Here is a 19464-nt window from a genome sequence, read left to right on the forward strand (position 1 = left end):
CTGACAGAGCTTGAGAGGATCTGCAGAGAAGAATGGGAGAAAATACAGGTGTGCCAAGCTTGTAGCATCATACCCAAGAAGACTCAAGGCTGTAATCGCTGCCAAATGTGCTTCAACAAAGTACTGAATAAAGGGTCTGAATACTTATGTAAATGTAATGTTTCAGTTTATTTTTAATACATTTGCAAATATTTCTAAAAACCTGTTTTTGCTTTGTCATTATGGGGTATTGTGTGTAGATTGATGAGGGGGGAAAACGATTTTGTCAATTTTAGAATAAGGCTGTAACGTAACAAAAAGTCAAGGGGTCTGAATACTTTCCAAATGCACTGTAGATATTCACAGATTTATAAATCACACCCACGTCATTGAGTTTGACACAGAACGACACAGCTGGGCATCTCAGTATTAATCTGACTAGTGCTATAATCCTGTCACTTCCTAGGATACAGAGATGAGAGCCAATCAAGACCAGGAGGCCTTGAGAGCTCTCAGAGTGCAGGCAACAGAGTATACTACCAAGGTCAGTCCTTATGAAAACACATGCTATGGCAATTTAGTTATCAACTAAATCAGACTTTTTTTTCCTGTATCGGTCTTGTTGCAGGTGAGGTTTTTGGAGACAGCCCTGACAACATGCCAGGATGAGTTGAGCGACTGTATGCAACAGATAAAGGGAGTGAAGGGACGCTACGAGAGAGAGCTGGAGACGAGCGCTAAAGAAGTAGAACATGAAGACCTTGCTTTAATTTCCTGTGAAACACTTACAACATTCCAGACACATTGTGTGATATCTGTGGGTGGGATGTAGTCTGGTCCCAGATCTGTTTTTGCTCTCTTGCCAACTCCTTGTCACTTCTTCTCAAGCTGAGCATGACAATGTGTGGAATGACCATTCCATAAGGAGTGGACAGGAGAGCAGACTGCCACTGAGGAATTTGGGAACAATGTGAAGGATATGAGACTCCAAAAAATCTAGGATATGAGACAAAAATTAAATATATTTCTAACTTGTGAAGTGTATGGATGAAGACTAGTCAAGTTCAAACAGGCAGTTCCAGTGTTCTCTGTCCCCAGGTGGAGGCTCTGCAGGCGGAGATGAGGGGTAGCTCTCTGGTGTGTCAGAGCTCCAGTGAGCAGAACTTGCAGCTGCAGCACACCGTCCAGAGACAGCAGACCATGCTGCAGGAGAGCACCTCCCGTGTGGCAGAGCTAGAGGACAGACAGGCGCTGTTACTTGAGCAGGTAGACAGATAGATAGATACTTTACTGTCCTCAGAGAGGAAAATTATTTCCACAGCCTGTAAGTTACATACAACATAATGAGCAAACCAGCATCAGAGATTGAACATTAAATACAACACAGCAGTACATACAACATTACAGCTTTAATTGAACTCGGTGAATGAACAAATCGACTACTAGAGCGCGTGAGCTGCAGTTGTCATATCTAATGTACGAGTTTGAGATGCAATACAAATGTCCCTATTTTGAAACATTCTACATTGCTTTAACTGGTACAGTTCTTTATGTACAAAGCCAGCTTTTGTGGGCGAGCCTGAACTTCCTCTAAGGGCCCAGCAGGGTTAATAAATTGAGCTCATATCTGTTTATAACTGACTGTGCATGCTTGCTGCTCACTGTTCATGAGTGTTTTGAAAAGCCTAATTGTTTAGACAGATTCTTGTGTTCAAACTGATTACTTTCGGCTTGCAGGGGGTGACTATAGTGCAGGCCGATTTTGTTTCTTGAGCGGATGGTCGGGGGGCCGGAACATAATCATTTGTAGACTGCAATTTGACCACAAGAACAGATATAATATTTGACTAAAACATAATCATTTCAAACGTTGCTTACATTTGTATATGATCACGTGTCTCTATTATGCGTGGGAATACTTGAACAGATTTCCAAACTTAAAATCACTTGGAGCTGATTTCCTGGTGTTTTTACAGTATTTTATGTCCAACAATGATTTTAAAAAAATGCTCAGAAAACTTGGGGGGGCAAATAAAACCACCGCCAGTTGGGGAACCCTGGTATAGTGGGTAAAAAGTAACTATTTGTTAAAATTTACAGTACAGTTTAGCAGACCATTTTATTATCACGGTTTGGAGGTGAGTTGAGAGGGTTCAATTCCCACACTGTGTGGTGTGTGCGTTCCTCCAGGTGGGACGCTTGGAGAAGGACCTGGAGAAAGAGAAGGTGTTAGCCTTCAAAGAGCTGAAGAGGAGAGACCAGAGAGCCCAGGAGGCCATAGAGGGACTGCAGGAGGCTAGCCAGCAGGCAGCGAGACATGAGAGAGAAGCCCTGCAACTCTCCAACTCTGTCACGTGAGACTTGTTTTTACTCCCTCTACTAGTCTTTAGTCGTCTCGGCTCTAATCTATGCTACTCGACTCTACCCTAATCTATGTTACTGTACTCTACCAGGGTTCAAAACTGTGACAAACTATTGCGTTTGAGTGTTTGACTTGGCAGTGTGACACCAATTTTTAGTTAGGCACTAGGGTGCTTGTTTTTTTTTTTTTGCTGGTCACATTAGTTTTTCACCTCACTCAAGATTTAACCATGATTTGGTCAAACGGTGAAGTACATTATCCACATGTTTTCTGCCCTGTGGCTGTGCCTGTTTTGCTGGGGCCTACGGCTATGATGAGCGAGCCACTCCTTTCCCAGGGAACAAAATGCTCCTGGAGAAAAAAAGTGTTCCGATTTTTAAAATCCGATTGCTGGGGAAAAGCCAGCTCAGAGGTTCTCAGCTTTCTGTAGGTATAATTTTTATTTCTGAACTCTCAATTTTGACCTCAATAGCAACTATTCTTCAACCAAGATATTTGATATGGCTTTGATACAGAGTGTGCGAAATATTGCGCATTGGCTATTGCAATTGCATAGGCATAATTGAGCTGTAGGCTACAACTGCAACGTTTTTTGGACTTGACATTTACTGTTAGATTAATACATGGCTGCCAGCATTGGGTATTATGTTTAGTGTTACCGATCAAGCTAATGTGTTTTGAGATTTTGCGTACTCAGGTGAATTAGCCCCAAATAAATGAGCCTAGAATATTAGTGCACATGTAAAGATGTAGGCATGATTGTCTCTATTGAACAAAATACAATTCAGAACATTCTGGAGACCTATTCTAACAGTAAAATGTAACAACAATAGCTTATTTGTCAAACCAAAATTCATGACATTCACTGGATTAGGATGCAGAATATCTTAAATCATGCATTCTTTCATGGACATGTTAGATTAAACAAGTTTTTATTTATTTATGTATTTATTACCATCTCAGTAGTCTACACCTCTTAAAAGCACTTTGAATTACCTTTTATAAGATGATTACAAAGTTTTAAATTGTGTGAACTGGGAAAAATATTTGATTCAACCAAATCATGGGCTGGTGCCACCAACTGAAAAGTTAGTGGCACCAGGGGAACATGTTGGTCTGCTCTACTCTATACTACACTACTCTACTGCCAAGAACTGCACTTTACAACACTGCACACACACCACCGCTATTAAATGTATCATTTTGATTTACTCTACTGAGACAAGGCTGCTTATTGTTCTTGAAAATGTTATAATACTGTAATAACAATTATAGCTACAATTCCAAGTATAGCTTTTTACTAATGCTCAGACCCAACAGTAAAGCTTCATTCAAGAGTCGGTGGGTGGAAGTTCTATCAACATCTGACTTCCATCTCACAAAGTGATAAGTCTTGTCTTGTACTAATCAAGCTAGTTACTGATTGTACCAGTCAAATGAAGCAAAGTCTCCTGCATGCCTGCAGTTAAATGTTCTCCTTCAACATTGAGCCTAATGTCTGGTTGAGTGTATAATGTCAGTTAGCTGCAGGGCTTGTGAAGCCAGTCTTATGACTTGTCTGATTATAACGCTCTGTACTCAGTATTTGTTGTTTGGCGACTGTGCTCTCTGTTAGGGGTATATAAGCAGTCTAGATAGCCCATCCCCAAAAGATCAACCGGAGAACAAACGCACTATAGACCAGTAGAAGGAAAAGCTTAGAGTTGTTCCATCCTGACCAGCTCCGTACAGGCCAGGGAACCAGGACATGCAGAATATCACTTTTATACTTCTCCAGACATCCCAAACCTTTTGTTATACTCACTTGGTTTCTGCGTTGCCAATTATCATTGTAATCAGTGCAAGCAACTTTAGGGTGACAGTTTACAGACATAGCGTGCCTAGTAGCCTTGTGCTCCTGTTGTTGAGGGCCAGGGTTTGTCTGTGTCCTGTCCTGCAGGCAGTTGTCAGAGGACATGAATAAGGTTCAGGGAGAGCTGAGTGAGCGAGAGCAGCAGATGCTGCTTATACGGAGAGACAGCGACACCAAGGCCGTACAGCTCTCTAAGATGGAGAAGATGCTAGCCGAGACTAGAGGAAAGCTGTACAAGAAGACAGAGTCTGGTACGGAAAGTAAAGGGCGGGACAACCGAGACAATATGGGTCTGTATCAATATCCTTACTTTAATTCACTGAGCTACTTCTCTGAATTGGATGAGAACTGCATTGTTTTGTTTATATGGATACACTATCATAGAAGGATTCAAATGTACTCTTAGAAGAAGGTGGTACCTAGAACCGTAAAGGGTTCTTCAATTGTGTCCATAGGTTGGGAGAACCCTCTGAAAGGATTTTTTTTTTTGTTCCAAGTAGAACCTTTTCACTAATACAAGGTTCTACGTCAGGGGTGGTCAAACTTTGGATCCGGCCTGTGAGCCCATTAAAACCCCACCCAAAATTATTTTGGGATTAACACTCCAGGCCAATCTTGAATGTCTAAAATTAAATAGAAAGTATGTAGAATTAGAATGGACCTACATGCCTTTTTTTCTGGCACGCAAATGGCTTTTGACGAACATTTTGAGAGAAAAAATCTGTGGCCCTCTCCTGAATTTTGAAATCCCAATGTGGCCCTTGAGCCAAAATAATTGCCCATCCCTGTTCTACGTGGAACCCTTACAGGATCCCTTACACCACTAACAGGTTCTAAGTACGTAGAACCTTTTTCACCATCAAAGGGTTCTACCTGGAACCAAAAAGTGTTCTCCTATGGGGACAAACGAAGAACCCTTTTTTCTAAGTGTAGTTATGTGACAGTGCATGTGCCCTTGATGATTGATTGATTTAATTTATTGGATAATTATTGGGTAAGTATTAGGCTGCTCCAGATGCATACAACATAAAAAATCATCTAAAATTAAAAAAATAAAGCCTGCAGGCTAATTTCCATTATGGTCCTCATGATTCTATAGTCAACTCGCTATCAAAAGTAGATACTTATATATTAATTAACTTTACGGAGTAAGTAACTGTGTTCAAATCAAATTGTATTAGTCACATGCGACGAATACAACAGGTGGAGACCTTACAGTGAAATGCTTACTAACGAGCCCTTAACCGACAGTGCAGTTTCAAAAAATACAGATAAGAATAAGAGATAAAAGTAACAAGTAATTAAGGAGAAGCAGTAAAAATTAACAATATATACAGGGGGGTGCCGGTACAGAGTCAATGTGCGGGGGCACTGACTAGTTGAGGTAGTATGTACATGTAGGTAGAGTTATTAAAGTGACTATGCATAGATTACAACAGAGTGGAGATGGGAGGGGGGCAGTGGCAATGTGAATAGTCTGGGTAGTCATTTGACTAGATGTTCAGGAGTCTTATGGCTTGGGGGTAGAAGCTGTTAAGAAGCATCTTGGACCTAGACTTGGCGCTCCGATACCGCTTGCCGGGTGGTAGTAGAGAGAACAGTCTATGACTAGGGTGGCTGGAGTCTTTGACAATTTTTAGGGCCTTCCTCTGACACTTGGTATAGAGGTCCTGGATGGCAGGAAGCTTGGCCCCAGTGATGTACTGGGCTGTTCGCACTACCCTCTGTAGTGCCTTGCGGTCGGAGGCCGAGCAGTTGCCATACCAGGCAGTGATGCAACCAGTCAGGATGCTCTCGATGGTGCAGCTGTCGAACCTTTTGAGTATCTGAGGACCCATGGCAAATCTTTTCAGTCTCCTGAGGGGGAATAGGTTTTGTCGTGCCCGCTTCACGACTGTAATGGTGTGCTTGGACCATGTTAGTTTGTTGGTGATGTGGACACCAAGGAACTTGAAACTCTCAACCTGCTCCACTGCAGCCCCGTCGATGAGAATGGGGGGCATGCTCGGTCCTCTTTTTCCTGTAGTCCACAATCATCTCCTTTGTCTTGATCACGTTGAGGGAGAGGTTGTTGTCCTGGCACCACACGGCCAGGTCTCTGACCTCCTCCCTTTTAGGCTGTCTCGTTGTTGTCGGTGATCAGGCCTACTACCACTGTTGTGTCATCGGCAAACTTAATGATGGTGTTGGAGTCGTACCTGGCCGTGCAGTCATGAGTGATCAGGGAGTACAGGAGGGGGCTGAGCACGCACCCCTGGGTGGCCCCTGTGTTGAGGATCAGTGTGGCGGATGTGTTGTTACCTACCCTTACCACCTGAGGGCGGCCCGTAGGAAGTTCAGGATCCAGTTGCAGAGGGAGGTGTTTAGTCCCAGGGTCCTTAACTTATTGATGAGCTTGGAGGGCACTATGGTGTTGAATGCTAAAGCTGTAGTCAATGAATAGCATTCTCACATAGGTGTTCCTTTTGTACAGGTGGGAAAGGGCAGTGTGGAGTGCAATAGAGACTGCATCATCTGTGGATCTGTTGGGGCGGTATGCAAATTGGAGTGGGTCTAGGCTTTCTGGGATGATGGTGTTGATGTGAGCCATGACCAGCCTTTCAAAGCATTTCATGGCTACAGATGTGAGTGCTACGGGTCAGTAGACATTTAGGCAGGTTACCTTAGTGTTCTTGGGCACAGGCACTATGGTGGTCTGCTTAAAACATGTTGGTATTACAGACTTGGACAGGGAGAGGTTGAAAATGTCAGTGAAGACACTTGCTAGTTGGTCAGCGCGTGCTCGCAGTACACGTCCTGGTAATCTGTCTGGCCCTGTGGCCTTGTGAATGTTGACCTGTCAAAGTCTTACTCACATCGGCTGCGGAGAGCGTGATCACACTCTTCAGGTACAGCTGGTGCTCTCTTGCATGTTTCAGTGTTATTTGCCTCAAAGCGAGCATAGAAGTAGTTTAGCTCATCCGGTAGGCTCTAGTCACTGGGCAGCTCTCGGCTGTGCTTACCTTTTGTAGTCTGTAATGGTTTGCAGGCCCTGCCACATCCAACGAGTGTCAGTGCCGGTGTAGTACGACTCGATCTTAATCCTGTATTGACGCTTTGCCTGTTTGATGGTTTGTCGGAGGGCATAGCGGGATTTGTTATAAGCTTCCGGGTTAGAGTCCCGCTCCTGACCTCTTCTTTATTGATCTAGTCACTGGTGTTTCCTGCTTTAATTTTTGCTTGTAAGCAGGAATTAGGAGGATAGAATTTGATTTATACAAGTATCTACTTTTGATAGCAATTAACTTTACAGCGTGAGTAACTGTCTGTGTTCTGATGCTATCACTGTGTATTATTGCAGCTTTTAGATCTTCTTTGTCTGAGCGTCTGTGTCTTTAGGGGCCACTTTCCAGGTCACAGATTAAGCAGAGTCCTTGATTTAAAATGCGCGTTCAGAATCTCGTTGAGGACTAGGCTTTATCTGGTGTTATCTCTCCCTCTGAGTGACTGTTTCTAACCTTGTTGTTCTCTGGGCCTTGTCCGGTTCAGTCCAGGATCTGGAGGAGAAGGTGCGTTTCACCAGGAAGGACAGGAGGAGCTCCCTCCACCGCACCCAGCTGCTGGAGAGCCAGATGAAGACGGTGAAGGGAGAGCTGGTGGACACACTGGACCACCTGCAGGAGCTACGAGACCGGCTGAGATGCTCACAGGCCAACGCAGAGCAGCGCAAAGTTGACATGGAGAAACTGCAAGCAGGGATGAGGTGAGAGAGCCCCAAATGCAAACAGTCCTGTCCGTTGGCCTCATCTTGTGTTCCTACAGATGAGTTGGGCAGAAGCCCCTTCATCCCTCTCCCAAGTCATTTAGTTACCGAGGCTCCATTTGGTACCTGGTACTTTGGCTTCCCACTTCACTCCTTTTCAACAATGGGGCCATAACACCTCAAGCTTGAAGCTTGACGACAAAGCTGAATCCAAATACTTTTTTATTTGTAAAAATGTATATTGCCTCAAAGTAATGTTAAAATAATTACTGTATCTGTCGTTAAAATTTGTACTGCTTCCAAATTATTTGAAGTACTTATCTACTTTGCTTTTGCGGGCGCCGAAGACGTGGATGTCGATTATGGCAGCCCCCCGCACCTCTGATTCAGAGGGGTTGGGTTCATTGCGGAAGACACATTTCAGTTGAATACATTCAATTGGACAACTGACTAGGTATCCCCCTTTTACTCAGTTCTTTTGTGACTTGATTTTCATTGGGGGTTGATAAACACTGTGAACTTATTTCAGCTCCTATTCCCAGCACTTCTTACCCTGTCTGGGTTGTGTGGGAACTTGGAGCCACACCAGAGTGTAAATTATTACCAAAGGACTGTAATACAAGCCAATGGGAAAGAAGCAAAAATATGATGACCATGGTTCTCTGTTTTTAACTTGTGTAAAATTAGATAAATGCTGTGTTGCTTCTGTGGTGTTCTATTGTCAAGGGTTGTCCAAGGTTATGTGCTTAAAGTAATTTTCCAGGGGACAAAGACTGAACACCCCCCAATCCCCCGGTTGTCATACATCACTTGGAGGCAATTGTCACCGGTTGAGGGGAATCTGTTGCTGCTGTTTTTCAAACACACTTTCTGTGACGCAGCAGCAGCCCATACAGATTGTGTAACAAAGTTTAACTGGTGCTACTTGTCTTTTTATAAGGTAGACTATAGGCTATCGACATTACGTCCTTGCCTGCCCTCCAGTTCCAGTTCATACATTATGAAAAGAAAACATTAATATCATGCCAGTTTTATTGGGGGATTTTCCATGTGTATCCCTAGGATCATGTCTTTCATATTGTTTCATGAAACTATCTTTCAGATGCTTTGTTTCAATTGAAAATATTTGAGTGCCAAGATGTGGCTGTGACCCCACTCCCCGAGAGTGTTTCAGGGGGAGTTGGGATATGCAAAAAAACACATTTCCAATTCACACATGTGTATTAATACACACTTGTACATGAAACGGGAGAAATATAATCATCCTAATTATTATTATTAGTGGGGCTTGCGAAGCAAGAGTCCCCACTTTTTAAAGGTGCAATATGTCAGCCTAATTTCAGTTTATGCGACAAAACAAGTAGTCATTGTGTAGAGAATGATTGTACCATCTAAATAGCTTTGAAATATATTTTTCATAACAAAAAAGATTGTATTTTCAGAAGTTTGAAGCTATTGTACAAAACTGAAAGTAAACGCAAAATCAAACTTAAGAATGGGAAGCATAGAAATGGCGCACATAGAACAGATCTACTGCTTCGTAGACTTGCTTTCAACAGAATGACAGATCTATAATGCACATTTCTATGTGCATTTGGTCGGGTCGCCCAAAAAGTTACATATTGCAGCTTTAAATCACTGACATTCTTCTGACTTTTATTATTTACAAAGCTACTCCTACACCGTTTTTAAAGCTAGGAATGCCATTCAAACTTTAAAACATGCATATCGGTCTGGAATATTGTGCTTGATATCTTTTATACTTTTTAAACTATTAAGCTACTTCTCTGTTAATCAAATCTGATGTTGGTACAAAAATATCTGCTACCAATCTAACAATACAGCTGTCTTAGTAATAACCGCATGAACTGTATTTTATCACGTTTTCATAACATTAAATGCATTATGAAATAATGACATAAAAAAAGCTTGTTAATGGAAATTCCAAAGCCCAAAATAGTGAACATTCAATTGCCAAAACATTTAAATATTCCATTGTCTCTGCCAGGTCCACATTGGGTAGATGTCAATAGGAAATTACTGTGAAATAATACAACATTTCAGTTGTGTATATTACTTAGTTTTTATTTGATTACTTTATCATTTTTCATTGCCTTAGTCATTTAATCTCTGTTCAGGCAGTAGCAGCCTGACAGCATTATCTCTGTAGCCTACTCCCCATACTGTTCTGTCTAGTCATCCTATTTAGCTAGGCTAGCTGCAGAGCTGTCTAGTTCTTCAAAGAAGATAAAGTATACTTTCACGAACTGTCTATCCCTCTTTCTCGCCGGTGTCTTGTGTACATTCCTCTCTCATGCGGTCTATGCAGTCTGTGTGTATCTAACCTACGTAGCAGGTGTAAAAGTGTATACATCTCTGTGGGGTTTATGACTGTGTGGCTGTGGTAACTAGTCACGACCTTGCCTGAGCCCCCAAAAAACTGGCGCAGTGGATTATGGATGAATGGAATTCAAGTAATTGAACGGACGTCGGTCAATTAGTTGTTTAATAATCTGGAGAAAAATCGAAATGTTGGTTAATCGCTCAGCACTACATCTTGGTCTACTTATCTGCTGTTCAAATCTGGACTCGGAACATAATTATCTCCAATCAAAAGTTACAGATGTTTGTCGGAGTTTAGAGGAACTAGCTCTCATTTCATAATTGAGCAGCCCAAACGGAGCTGTTGCTATGGATACTTAACACACGCAGAGGAGCACGTGGCAGCACAGGCAAAAAGTGACGAGGGTGAAGAGGGCAAGGCAGCCAAGGCAACAGTGCATCGTCCTACTTCTCAGGATCTTGCCCCGTGCTCTAAATAACTAAACAGACTATTTTGCCTGTCTGTAAAGAGCGAAGCTGTCTCCGTTCACTAGCTTAATATTTCACCCGATCACTTCTCATTGCTCTTCTTTCAGTTTTCACACGCAACAACTGTAGTTTAGACACTAACCACAACTACTGAACCATGACTACTGACCACAACCATAAAACTATTGACCACAACTACTGAACCACATACCTACTTACCACAACCACACAACTACTGACCACAACTACTGACCACAACCGCAAAATGACTGACCACAACTACTGAACCACACACCAACTTACCAAAACCACTGACCACAACTACTGAACCACGCAACTACTACCAAATCTTCTGACCACAACTACTGACCACAATGAACCACACCATTTAATGACCACAACCACACAACTACTGCCCTCAACTATTTACGACAACCACAAAACTACCCACACCAACAGAACAGTAATTGTAACTCTTGAACCAATCAAGCTAGAGATACCAAATCAACTTTCACATGTCCAGGCTATCCTATCAACCAACCAATCTTTTCATCTACCCACTTTTTCAACAATATCCAGTCACCACCATTATTACGGCAGACTATACCAGTACTGTAACTTATTTCAAAACCATACATAGTGTACTTTAAAACAAGCAAGCAAGCACACCACATTTTTCTTTCAGGACATGTACTTTTCAGTGTTAGCTTAAAGAGTTTATTTATTCGATTGAACTACAGCTAGTTATCAGGTTAACATGCAAACCTTTTCTGTACATAGTTCTTCAATTACCACATTTTTTTAAAGAGCTGTCATCACTAGATGCACCATCATATTTATTTTCCAAAATAATAGCCTAAAACTTTAATCATTACATCATCAACTAAACTCAAACTTAATTTACACTGAACATTTTACAAAACTAAATTATTGTGCATCTGAAGTGCATTCGGAAAGTATTCAGACCCCTTCCCTTTTTCCACATTTTGTTACTTTACAGCCTTATTCTAAAATGGATTTAAAAATATATATATATCATCAACCATATTTACATAAGTATTCAGACCCTTTGCTATGAGACTTGAAATTGAGCTCAGGTACATCATGTTTCCATTGATTATCCTTGATGTTTCTACAACTTGATTGGAGTCCACTTGTGGTAAATTCAATTGATAAGGCCACACAGTTGACAGTGCATGTCAGAGCAATACCAAGCCATGAGGTCGAAGGAATTGTCCGTAGAGCTCCGAGACGACGTTTGTGTCGATGCACAGACCTGTGGAAGTGTAGCAAAAAAATCTGCAGCATTGATGGTCCCCAAGGACACTCCAGCATTCTAAAATGGAAGAAGTTTGGAACCACCAAGACTCTTCCTAGAGCTGGCCGCCTGGCCAAGCTGAGCAATCGGGGGAGAAGTGCCTTGGGTTCTTGGTCACTTCCCTGACCAATGGCCACTCTAACAGAGCTCCAGAGTTCCTCTGTGGAGATGGGAGAACCTTCCAGAAGGACAACCATCTCTGCAGCACTCCACCAGTCATGTTTTAATGGTAGACTGGCCAGACAGAAGCCACTCCTCAGTAAAAGGCACATGACAGCCCGCTTGGAGTTTGCCAAAAGGCACCTAAAGGACTCTGAATGACTATGAGAAAAAAAGATTCTCTGGTCTTATGAAACCAAGATTGAACTCTTTGGCCTTAATTCCAAGCGTCATGTCTGGAGGAAACCTGGCAACATCCCTATGGTGAAGCATGGTGGCCTACGGTGAAGCATGGTGGTGGCAGCATCGTGTTGTGAGGATGTTTTTCACTAGCAGGGGCTGGGAGACTAGTCAGGATCGAGGGCAAATATGAACGGAGCAAAGAACAGAAAGATCCTTGATGAACCTGCTCAGGATCTGACTGGAGTGAAGGTTCACCATCCCAACAGGACAATGACCCTAAGCACAGAGCCAAGACAACGCAGGAGTGGCTTTGGGACAAGTCTCAGAATGTCCTTGAGTGGCCCAGCCAGAGCCTGGACTTTAACCCGATTGAACATCTCTGGAGAGACCTGAAAATAGCTGTGCAGCGACGCTCCCCATCCAACCTGACGGCTTGAGAGGATCTGCAGAGAAGAATGGGAGAAACTCCCCAAATACAGGTGTGCCAAGCTTGTAGCGTCATACCCAAGAACACTCAAGGCTGTTGAAGCACCTTTGGCAGAAATTACAAAGTACTGAGTAAATGGTCTGAATACTTATGTAAATGTGATATTTCAGTTTATCTTTATAAATGTCCTAATACTTTACGAATTCACTGTATTTATCTGAAACCCACAGCATGAATGATTGAGTTGCTTTGCTTTCCTAAGAGTGTTGTCCACGTGATCCTTCCTTTTATTCACATCTTCTGACAGAAGATCACTTTTATGTCGTTCTGCTTTCAGTTCACGTGCAGAAACTGTAGTAAAGACATTTTTATGATCTAACTGCCCCACAATCCAGAGTAATACGGTTGATATAGTAGTCTATAAAAGTAATCAGACCAATTATTTAACTTTTACTATATGTAACTGCTTTGCTTTAAATAGTAAATAAACTGTTTAAAACCTCCTTCCATTACCACGGAAATACTTTTTAAAGAGCTAATGGGCGGCAGGTAGCCTATTGGTTAGAGCGTTGGGACAGTAACCCAGATCCGGCAAAGTGAAAAGTCTGATGTGCCCTTGAGCAAGTCACTTAACCCTAATTTGCTGCAGGGGCACCTTATTACTATAGCTGACCCTGTAAAACAATACTTTTCATTGCACCTACCCAGTGTAAGGGACAATTAAAAACAAAAATATACAATTGAAGTCGGAAGTTTACATACACTTAGGCTGGAGTCATTAAAACTTGTTTTTCAACCACTCCACAAATTTCTTGTTAACAAACTATAGTTTTGGCAAGTCGGTTAGGACATCTACTTTGTGCATGACACAAGTAATTTTTCCAACAATTGTTTACAGTCAGATTATTTCACTTAACTCACTGTATAACAATTCCAGTGGGTCAGAAGTTTACATACACTAAGTTGACTGTGCCTTTAAACAGCTTGGAAAATTCCAGAAAATGATGTCATAGCTTTAGAAGCTTCTGATAGGCTAATTGACATAATTTCAGTCAATTGGTGGTGTACCTGTGGATGTATTTCAAGGCCTACCTTCAGTGCCACTTTGCTTGACATCATGGGAAAATCAAAAGAAATCAGCCAAGACCTCAGAAAATAATTGTAGGCCTCCACAAGTCTGGTTCATCCTTGGGAGCAATTTCCAAACTCCTGAAGGTACCATGTTCATCTGTACAAACAACAGTATGCAAGTATAAACACCATGGGACCACACAGCCGTCATACCACTCAGGAAGGAGACGCGTTCTGTCTCCTAGAGATGAACGTACTTTGGTGCAAATCAATCCCAGAACAACAGCGAAAGGACCTTGTGAAGATGCTGGAGGAAACGGGTACAAAAGTATCTATATCCACAGTAAAACGAGTCCAATATCGACATATCCTGAAAGGCCGTTCAGCAAGGAAGAAGCCACAGCTCCAAAACCGGCATAAAAAAAGCCAGATTACGGTTTGCAACTGCACATGGGGACAAAGATCATACTTTTTGGAGAAATGTCCTCTGGTCTGATGAAACAAAAATAGAACTGTTTGACCATAATGACCATCCCAACCGTGAAGGATGGGGGTGGCAGCATCATGTTGTGGGGGTGCTTTGCTACAGGAGGGACTGGTGCACTTCACAAAATAGGTAGCTTCATGAGGTAGGAAAATAATGGATATATTGAAGCAACATCTCAAGACATCAGTCAGGAAGTTAAAGCTTGGTCACGAATGGGTCTTCCAAATGGACAATGACCCCAAGCATACTTCCAAAGTTGTGGCAAAATGGCTTTAGGACAACGATGTCAAGGTATTGGAGTAGCCATCACAAAGCCCTGACCTCAATCCTATAAACAATTTGTGGGCAGAACTGAAAAAGTGTGTGCGAGCAAGGAGGCCTACAAACCTGACTCAGTTACCCCAGCTCTGTCAGGAGGAATGGGCCAGAATTCACCCAACTTATTGTGGGAAGCTTGTGGAAGGCTATCCAAAACGTTTGACCCAACCAATTTTAAAGGCAGTGCTACCAAATACTAATTGAGTGTATGTAAACTTCTGACCCACTGGGAATGTGATGAAAGAAATAAAAGCTGAAATAAATCATTCTCTCTTCTATTATTCTGACATTTCACATTCTTAACATAAAGTGGTGTTCCTGACGGACCTAATACAGGGACTTTTTACTAGGATTAAATATCAGGAATTGTGAAACTGAGTTTAAATGTATTTGGCTAAGGTGTATGTAAACTTCTGACTTCAACTGTATATATGTGTATATATATATATATATCCTGTCAAGTTTTAAAACACCTACTCATTCAAGGGTTTTTCTTTATTTTTACTATTTTCTACATTGTAGAATAATAGTGAAGACATCAAAACTATGAAATAACACGCATGGAATCATGTAGTAACCAAAAAAGTGTCAAACAAATCAAAATATATTTTATATTTGAGATTCTTCAAAATAGCCACCCTTTGCCTTGACAGCTTTGAACACACTTGGCATTCTTTCAACCAGCTTCACCTGGAATGCTTTTCCAATAGTCTTGAAGGAGTTCCCACATATGCTGAGCAATTGTTGGATGCTTTTCCTTCTCTGCCGTCCGACTTATCCCAAACCATCTCAATTTGATTGAGGTCGGAATTGTGGAGGCCAGGTCATCTGGTGCAGCACTCCATCATTCTCCTTCTTGGTCAAATAGCCCTTACTCAGCCTCCTCCATACTTTACGGTGGGAAATACACATGCGGTGATCACCCGTTCACCCACTCCTCGTCTCACGAAGACACGGCGGTTGGAACCAAAAATCTCCCATTTGGACTCCAGACCAAAGAACAAATTTCCACCGGTCTAATGTCCATTGCTCGTGTTTCTTGGCCCAAGCAAGTCTCTTCTTATTTGTATCGTTTTTAGTATTGGTTTCTTTGCAGAAATTTGACCATGAAGGCCTGATTCACATAGTCTCCTCTGAACAGTTGATGTTGAGATGTCCATTACTTGAATTTATTTGGGCTGCAATTCCTGAGGCTGGTAACTCTAATGACCTTGTCCTCTGCAGCAGAGGTAACCCTGGGTCTTCCATTCCTGTGGTGGTCCTCATGAGAGCCAGTTTCATCATAGCGCTTGATGGTTTTTGCGACTGCACTTGAAACTTTCAAAGTTCTTGAAATGTTCCGTATTGACTGACCTTCATGTCTTAAAGTAATGATGGATTTTCTTTTCTCTTAGATGGCGCCGACCGAGACGGTCGCCTCACTTCGAGTCCTTAAGTGTTATTACATACAGCCGGGAACTATTGGATATAAGAGCAACGTCAATTAACAAACCTTACGACCAAGAATACGACTTTCCTGAAGCACATCCTCTGTTCGGACTACCACCCAGGACATTGGATCTAATCCCAGAGGCCAACCCAAAACAAAGTCGCCGCAGAAAGGGGTAAATGGAGCGGCCTCCTGGTCAGAATTCGAAGGCGTGCACACCACCCACCACTTCTGCGTATATTACTCGCCAATGTCCAGTCTCTAGACTACAAGGTGGATGAAATTAGGGCAAGTGTTGCCATCCAGAGAGACATCAGAGATTGTAATGTAACATTCTCTGTTTCATGTAAACACGGCTCTCTCGGAATATGTTGTCGGTGTCGGTACAGCCACCGGGTTTCTTCATCCGTTGCGCCAACAAAATAAACATCTCTTTGGGAAGAAGGGTGGAGGGGTGTGCTTCATGATTTAAGACTCATGGTGTAATACAAGAACTCAAGTCCTTTTTTTCACTTGGCCTAGAATTCCTTACAATCAAATTCCGCCCACATTATCTCCCAAGAGAACTCTCTTTGATTATAGTCACAGCCGTGTATATCCCCCCCAAGCAAACACCACGACGGCCCTCAAGGAACTTCACTGGGCTCTATGTAAACTGGAAACCATATATCTTGAGGCTGCATTTATTGTAGTTGGGGATTTTAACAAAGAAAATTTGAGAACAAGGCTACCTAAATTCTATCAGCACATTGACTGTAGCACACGTGCGGTCAATACACTGGACCACTGCTACTCTAACTTCTGGGATGCATACAAGGCCCTCCCCCGCCCTCCCTTCGGCAAATCCGACCACGACTCCATTTTGCTCCTACCGTCCTACAGGCAGACACTCAAACAGGAAGTACACATGCTAAGGACTTTTCAACGCTGGTCTGACCAATCAGAATCCACACTTCAAGATTGTTTTGATCACGCGAACTGGGAAATGTTCCAGAGAAGCCTCAGAAAATAACGTTGATTTATACGCTGACTCTGTGAGTGAGTTTATAAGGAAGTGCGTTGGAGATGTTGTACCCACTGTGACTATTAAAACCTACCCTAACTAGAAACCGTGGATAGATGGCGGCATTCGCGCTGAACACCGCATTCAACCATGGAAAGATGACGAGGAATATGACCGAATATTAACAGTGTAGTTATTCCCTTCGCAAGGCAATCAAACAAGCGATATGTCGGTATAGGGACAAAGTGGAGTCGCAATTCAACGGCTCCGACACGAGATGTATGTGGCAGGGTCTACATGAAATTATGGACTACAATAAGAAAACCAGCCACGTCACGGATACCGAAATCTTGCTTCCAGACAAACTAAACACCATTGCCTGCTTTGAGGATAATACAGTGCCGCCTACCAAGGACTGCGGGCCCCCCCTCTCCTTTTCCATGGCTGATGTAAGACATTTAAACCCGTTAGCCCTCGCAAGGCTGCCAGCCCAGATGGCATCCCTAGCCGCGTCCTCAGAGCATGCGCAGACCAGCTGGCTGGTGTGTTTACGGACATATTCAATCAATCCCTATCCCAGTCTGCTGTTCCCACATGCTTCAAGAGGGCCACCATTGTTCCTGTTCCCAAGAAAGCTAAGGTAACTGAGCTAAACGACTATCGCCCCGTAGCACTCACTTCCGTAATCATGACGTTCTTTGAGAGACTAGTCAAGGATCATATCACCTCCACCCTAGACCCACTCCAATTTGCTTACCGCCTCAATAGGTCCACAGATGACGCAATCGCAATCACACTGCCCTAACCCATTTGGACAAGAGGAATACCTATGTAAGAATGCTGTTAATCGACTACAGCTCAGCATTTAACACCATAGTACCCTCCAAACTCGTCATTAAGCTTGAGACCCTGGGACTCAACCCCGCCCTGTGCAATTGGGTCCTGGACTTTCTGACGGGACGCCCCCAGGTGGTGAGGGTAGGAAACATCTCCACCCTGCTGATCCTCAACACTGGGGCCCCACAAGGGTGCGTTCTCAGCCCTCTCCTGTACTCCTTGTTCACCCATGACTGCGTGGCCATGCACGCCTCCAACTCAATCAAGTTTGTAGAAGACACTACAGTGGTAAGCTTGATCACCAACAGCGACGAGACGGCCTACAGGGAGGAGGTGAGGGCCCTCGGAGTGTGGTGTCAGGAAAATAACCTCTCACTCAATGTCAATAAAACAAAGGAGATGATCGTGGACTTCAGGAAACAGCAGAGGGAGCACCCCCCTATCCACATCGACGGGACAGTAGTGGAGAAGGTGAAAAGTTTAAGTTCCTCGGCGTACACATCACGGACAAACTGAAATGGTCCACCCACACAGACAGTGTGGTGAAAAACAACCTCAGGAGGCTGAAGAAATTTGGCTTCTCACCAAAAACAATCACAAACTTTTACAGATGCACAATCGAGAGCATCCTGTCGGGCTGTATCACCGCCTGGTACGGCAACTTCTCCGCCCACATCCGTAAGGCTCTCCAGAGGGTAGTGAGGTCTGCACAACGCATCACCGGGGGCAAACTACCTGCCCTCCAGGACACCTACACCACCCGATGTCACAGGAAGGCCAAAAAGACAATCAAGGACAACAACCACCCGAGCCACTGCCTGTTCACACCACTATCATCCAGAGGGCGAGGTCAGTACAGGTGCATCAAAGCTGGGACCGAGAGCCTGAAAAACAGCTTCTATCTCAAGGCCATCAGACTGTTAAACAGCCATCACTAACATTGAGTGGCTGCTGCCAACATACTGACTCAATCTTTAGCCACTTAATAATTAAAAATTGGATGTAATCAATGCATCACTAGTCACTTTAAACAATGCCACTTTATATAATGTTTACATACCCTACATTACTCATCTCATATGGTATAGAGTACAGTATATACATCTACTGCATCTTGCCTATGCCGTTCGGCCATCGCTCATCCATATATTTATATGTACATTCATTCATTTACACGTGTGTGTATAAGGTAGTTGTTGTGAATTTGTTAGATTACTTGTTAGATATTACTGCATGGTCGGAACTAAAAGCACAAGCATTTCGCTACACTCGCATTAACATCTGCTAACCATGTGTATGTGACCAATAAAATTTGATTTGAACTTCACAGATCTTCTTTGTAAAGGGTTTAAACACTGTTTCCCATGCATAAGCAATTAATGAACACGCACCGGAGGAACGGTCGTTAAGACACTAACAGCTTACAGACGGTAGGCAATTAAGTTCACAGTTATGAAAACTTAGGGCACTAAAGAGGCCTTTCTAC

The 19464-nt window shown here is 42.9% G+C and overlaps 1 protein-coding gene across 1 annotated transcript in view; it reads left to right on the top strand.

Annotated features, from left to right (window-relative positions):
- The first annotated feature begins 541 nt into the window (after nt 1-541).
- LOC120054314 (coiled-coil domain-containing protein 18-like) overlaps nt 542-19464 on the top strand; it is a 35691-nt gene continuing 16768 nt past the window's right edge. The window contains exons 1-4 of the mRNA XM_039001728.1: nt 542-1245; nt 2170-2333; nt 4281-4483; nt 7722-7935. Coding sequence (XP_038857656.1) covers nt 1027-1245; nt 2170-2333; nt 4281-4483; nt 7722-7935 — 800 coding nt within the window. The 5' untranslated portion in view covers nt 542-1026. The remainder of the gene's footprint in view (nt 1246-2169; nt 2334-4280; nt 4484-7721; nt 7936-19464) is intronic.

This window comes from Salvelinus namaycush, chromosome 10 (genome assembly GCF_016432855.1).
Source record: "Salvelinus namaycush isolate Seneca chromosome 10, SaNama_1.0, whole genome shotgun sequence".
NCBI lineage: Eukaryota > Metazoa > Chordata > Actinopteri > Salmoniformes > Salmonidae > Salvelinus > Salvelinus namaycush.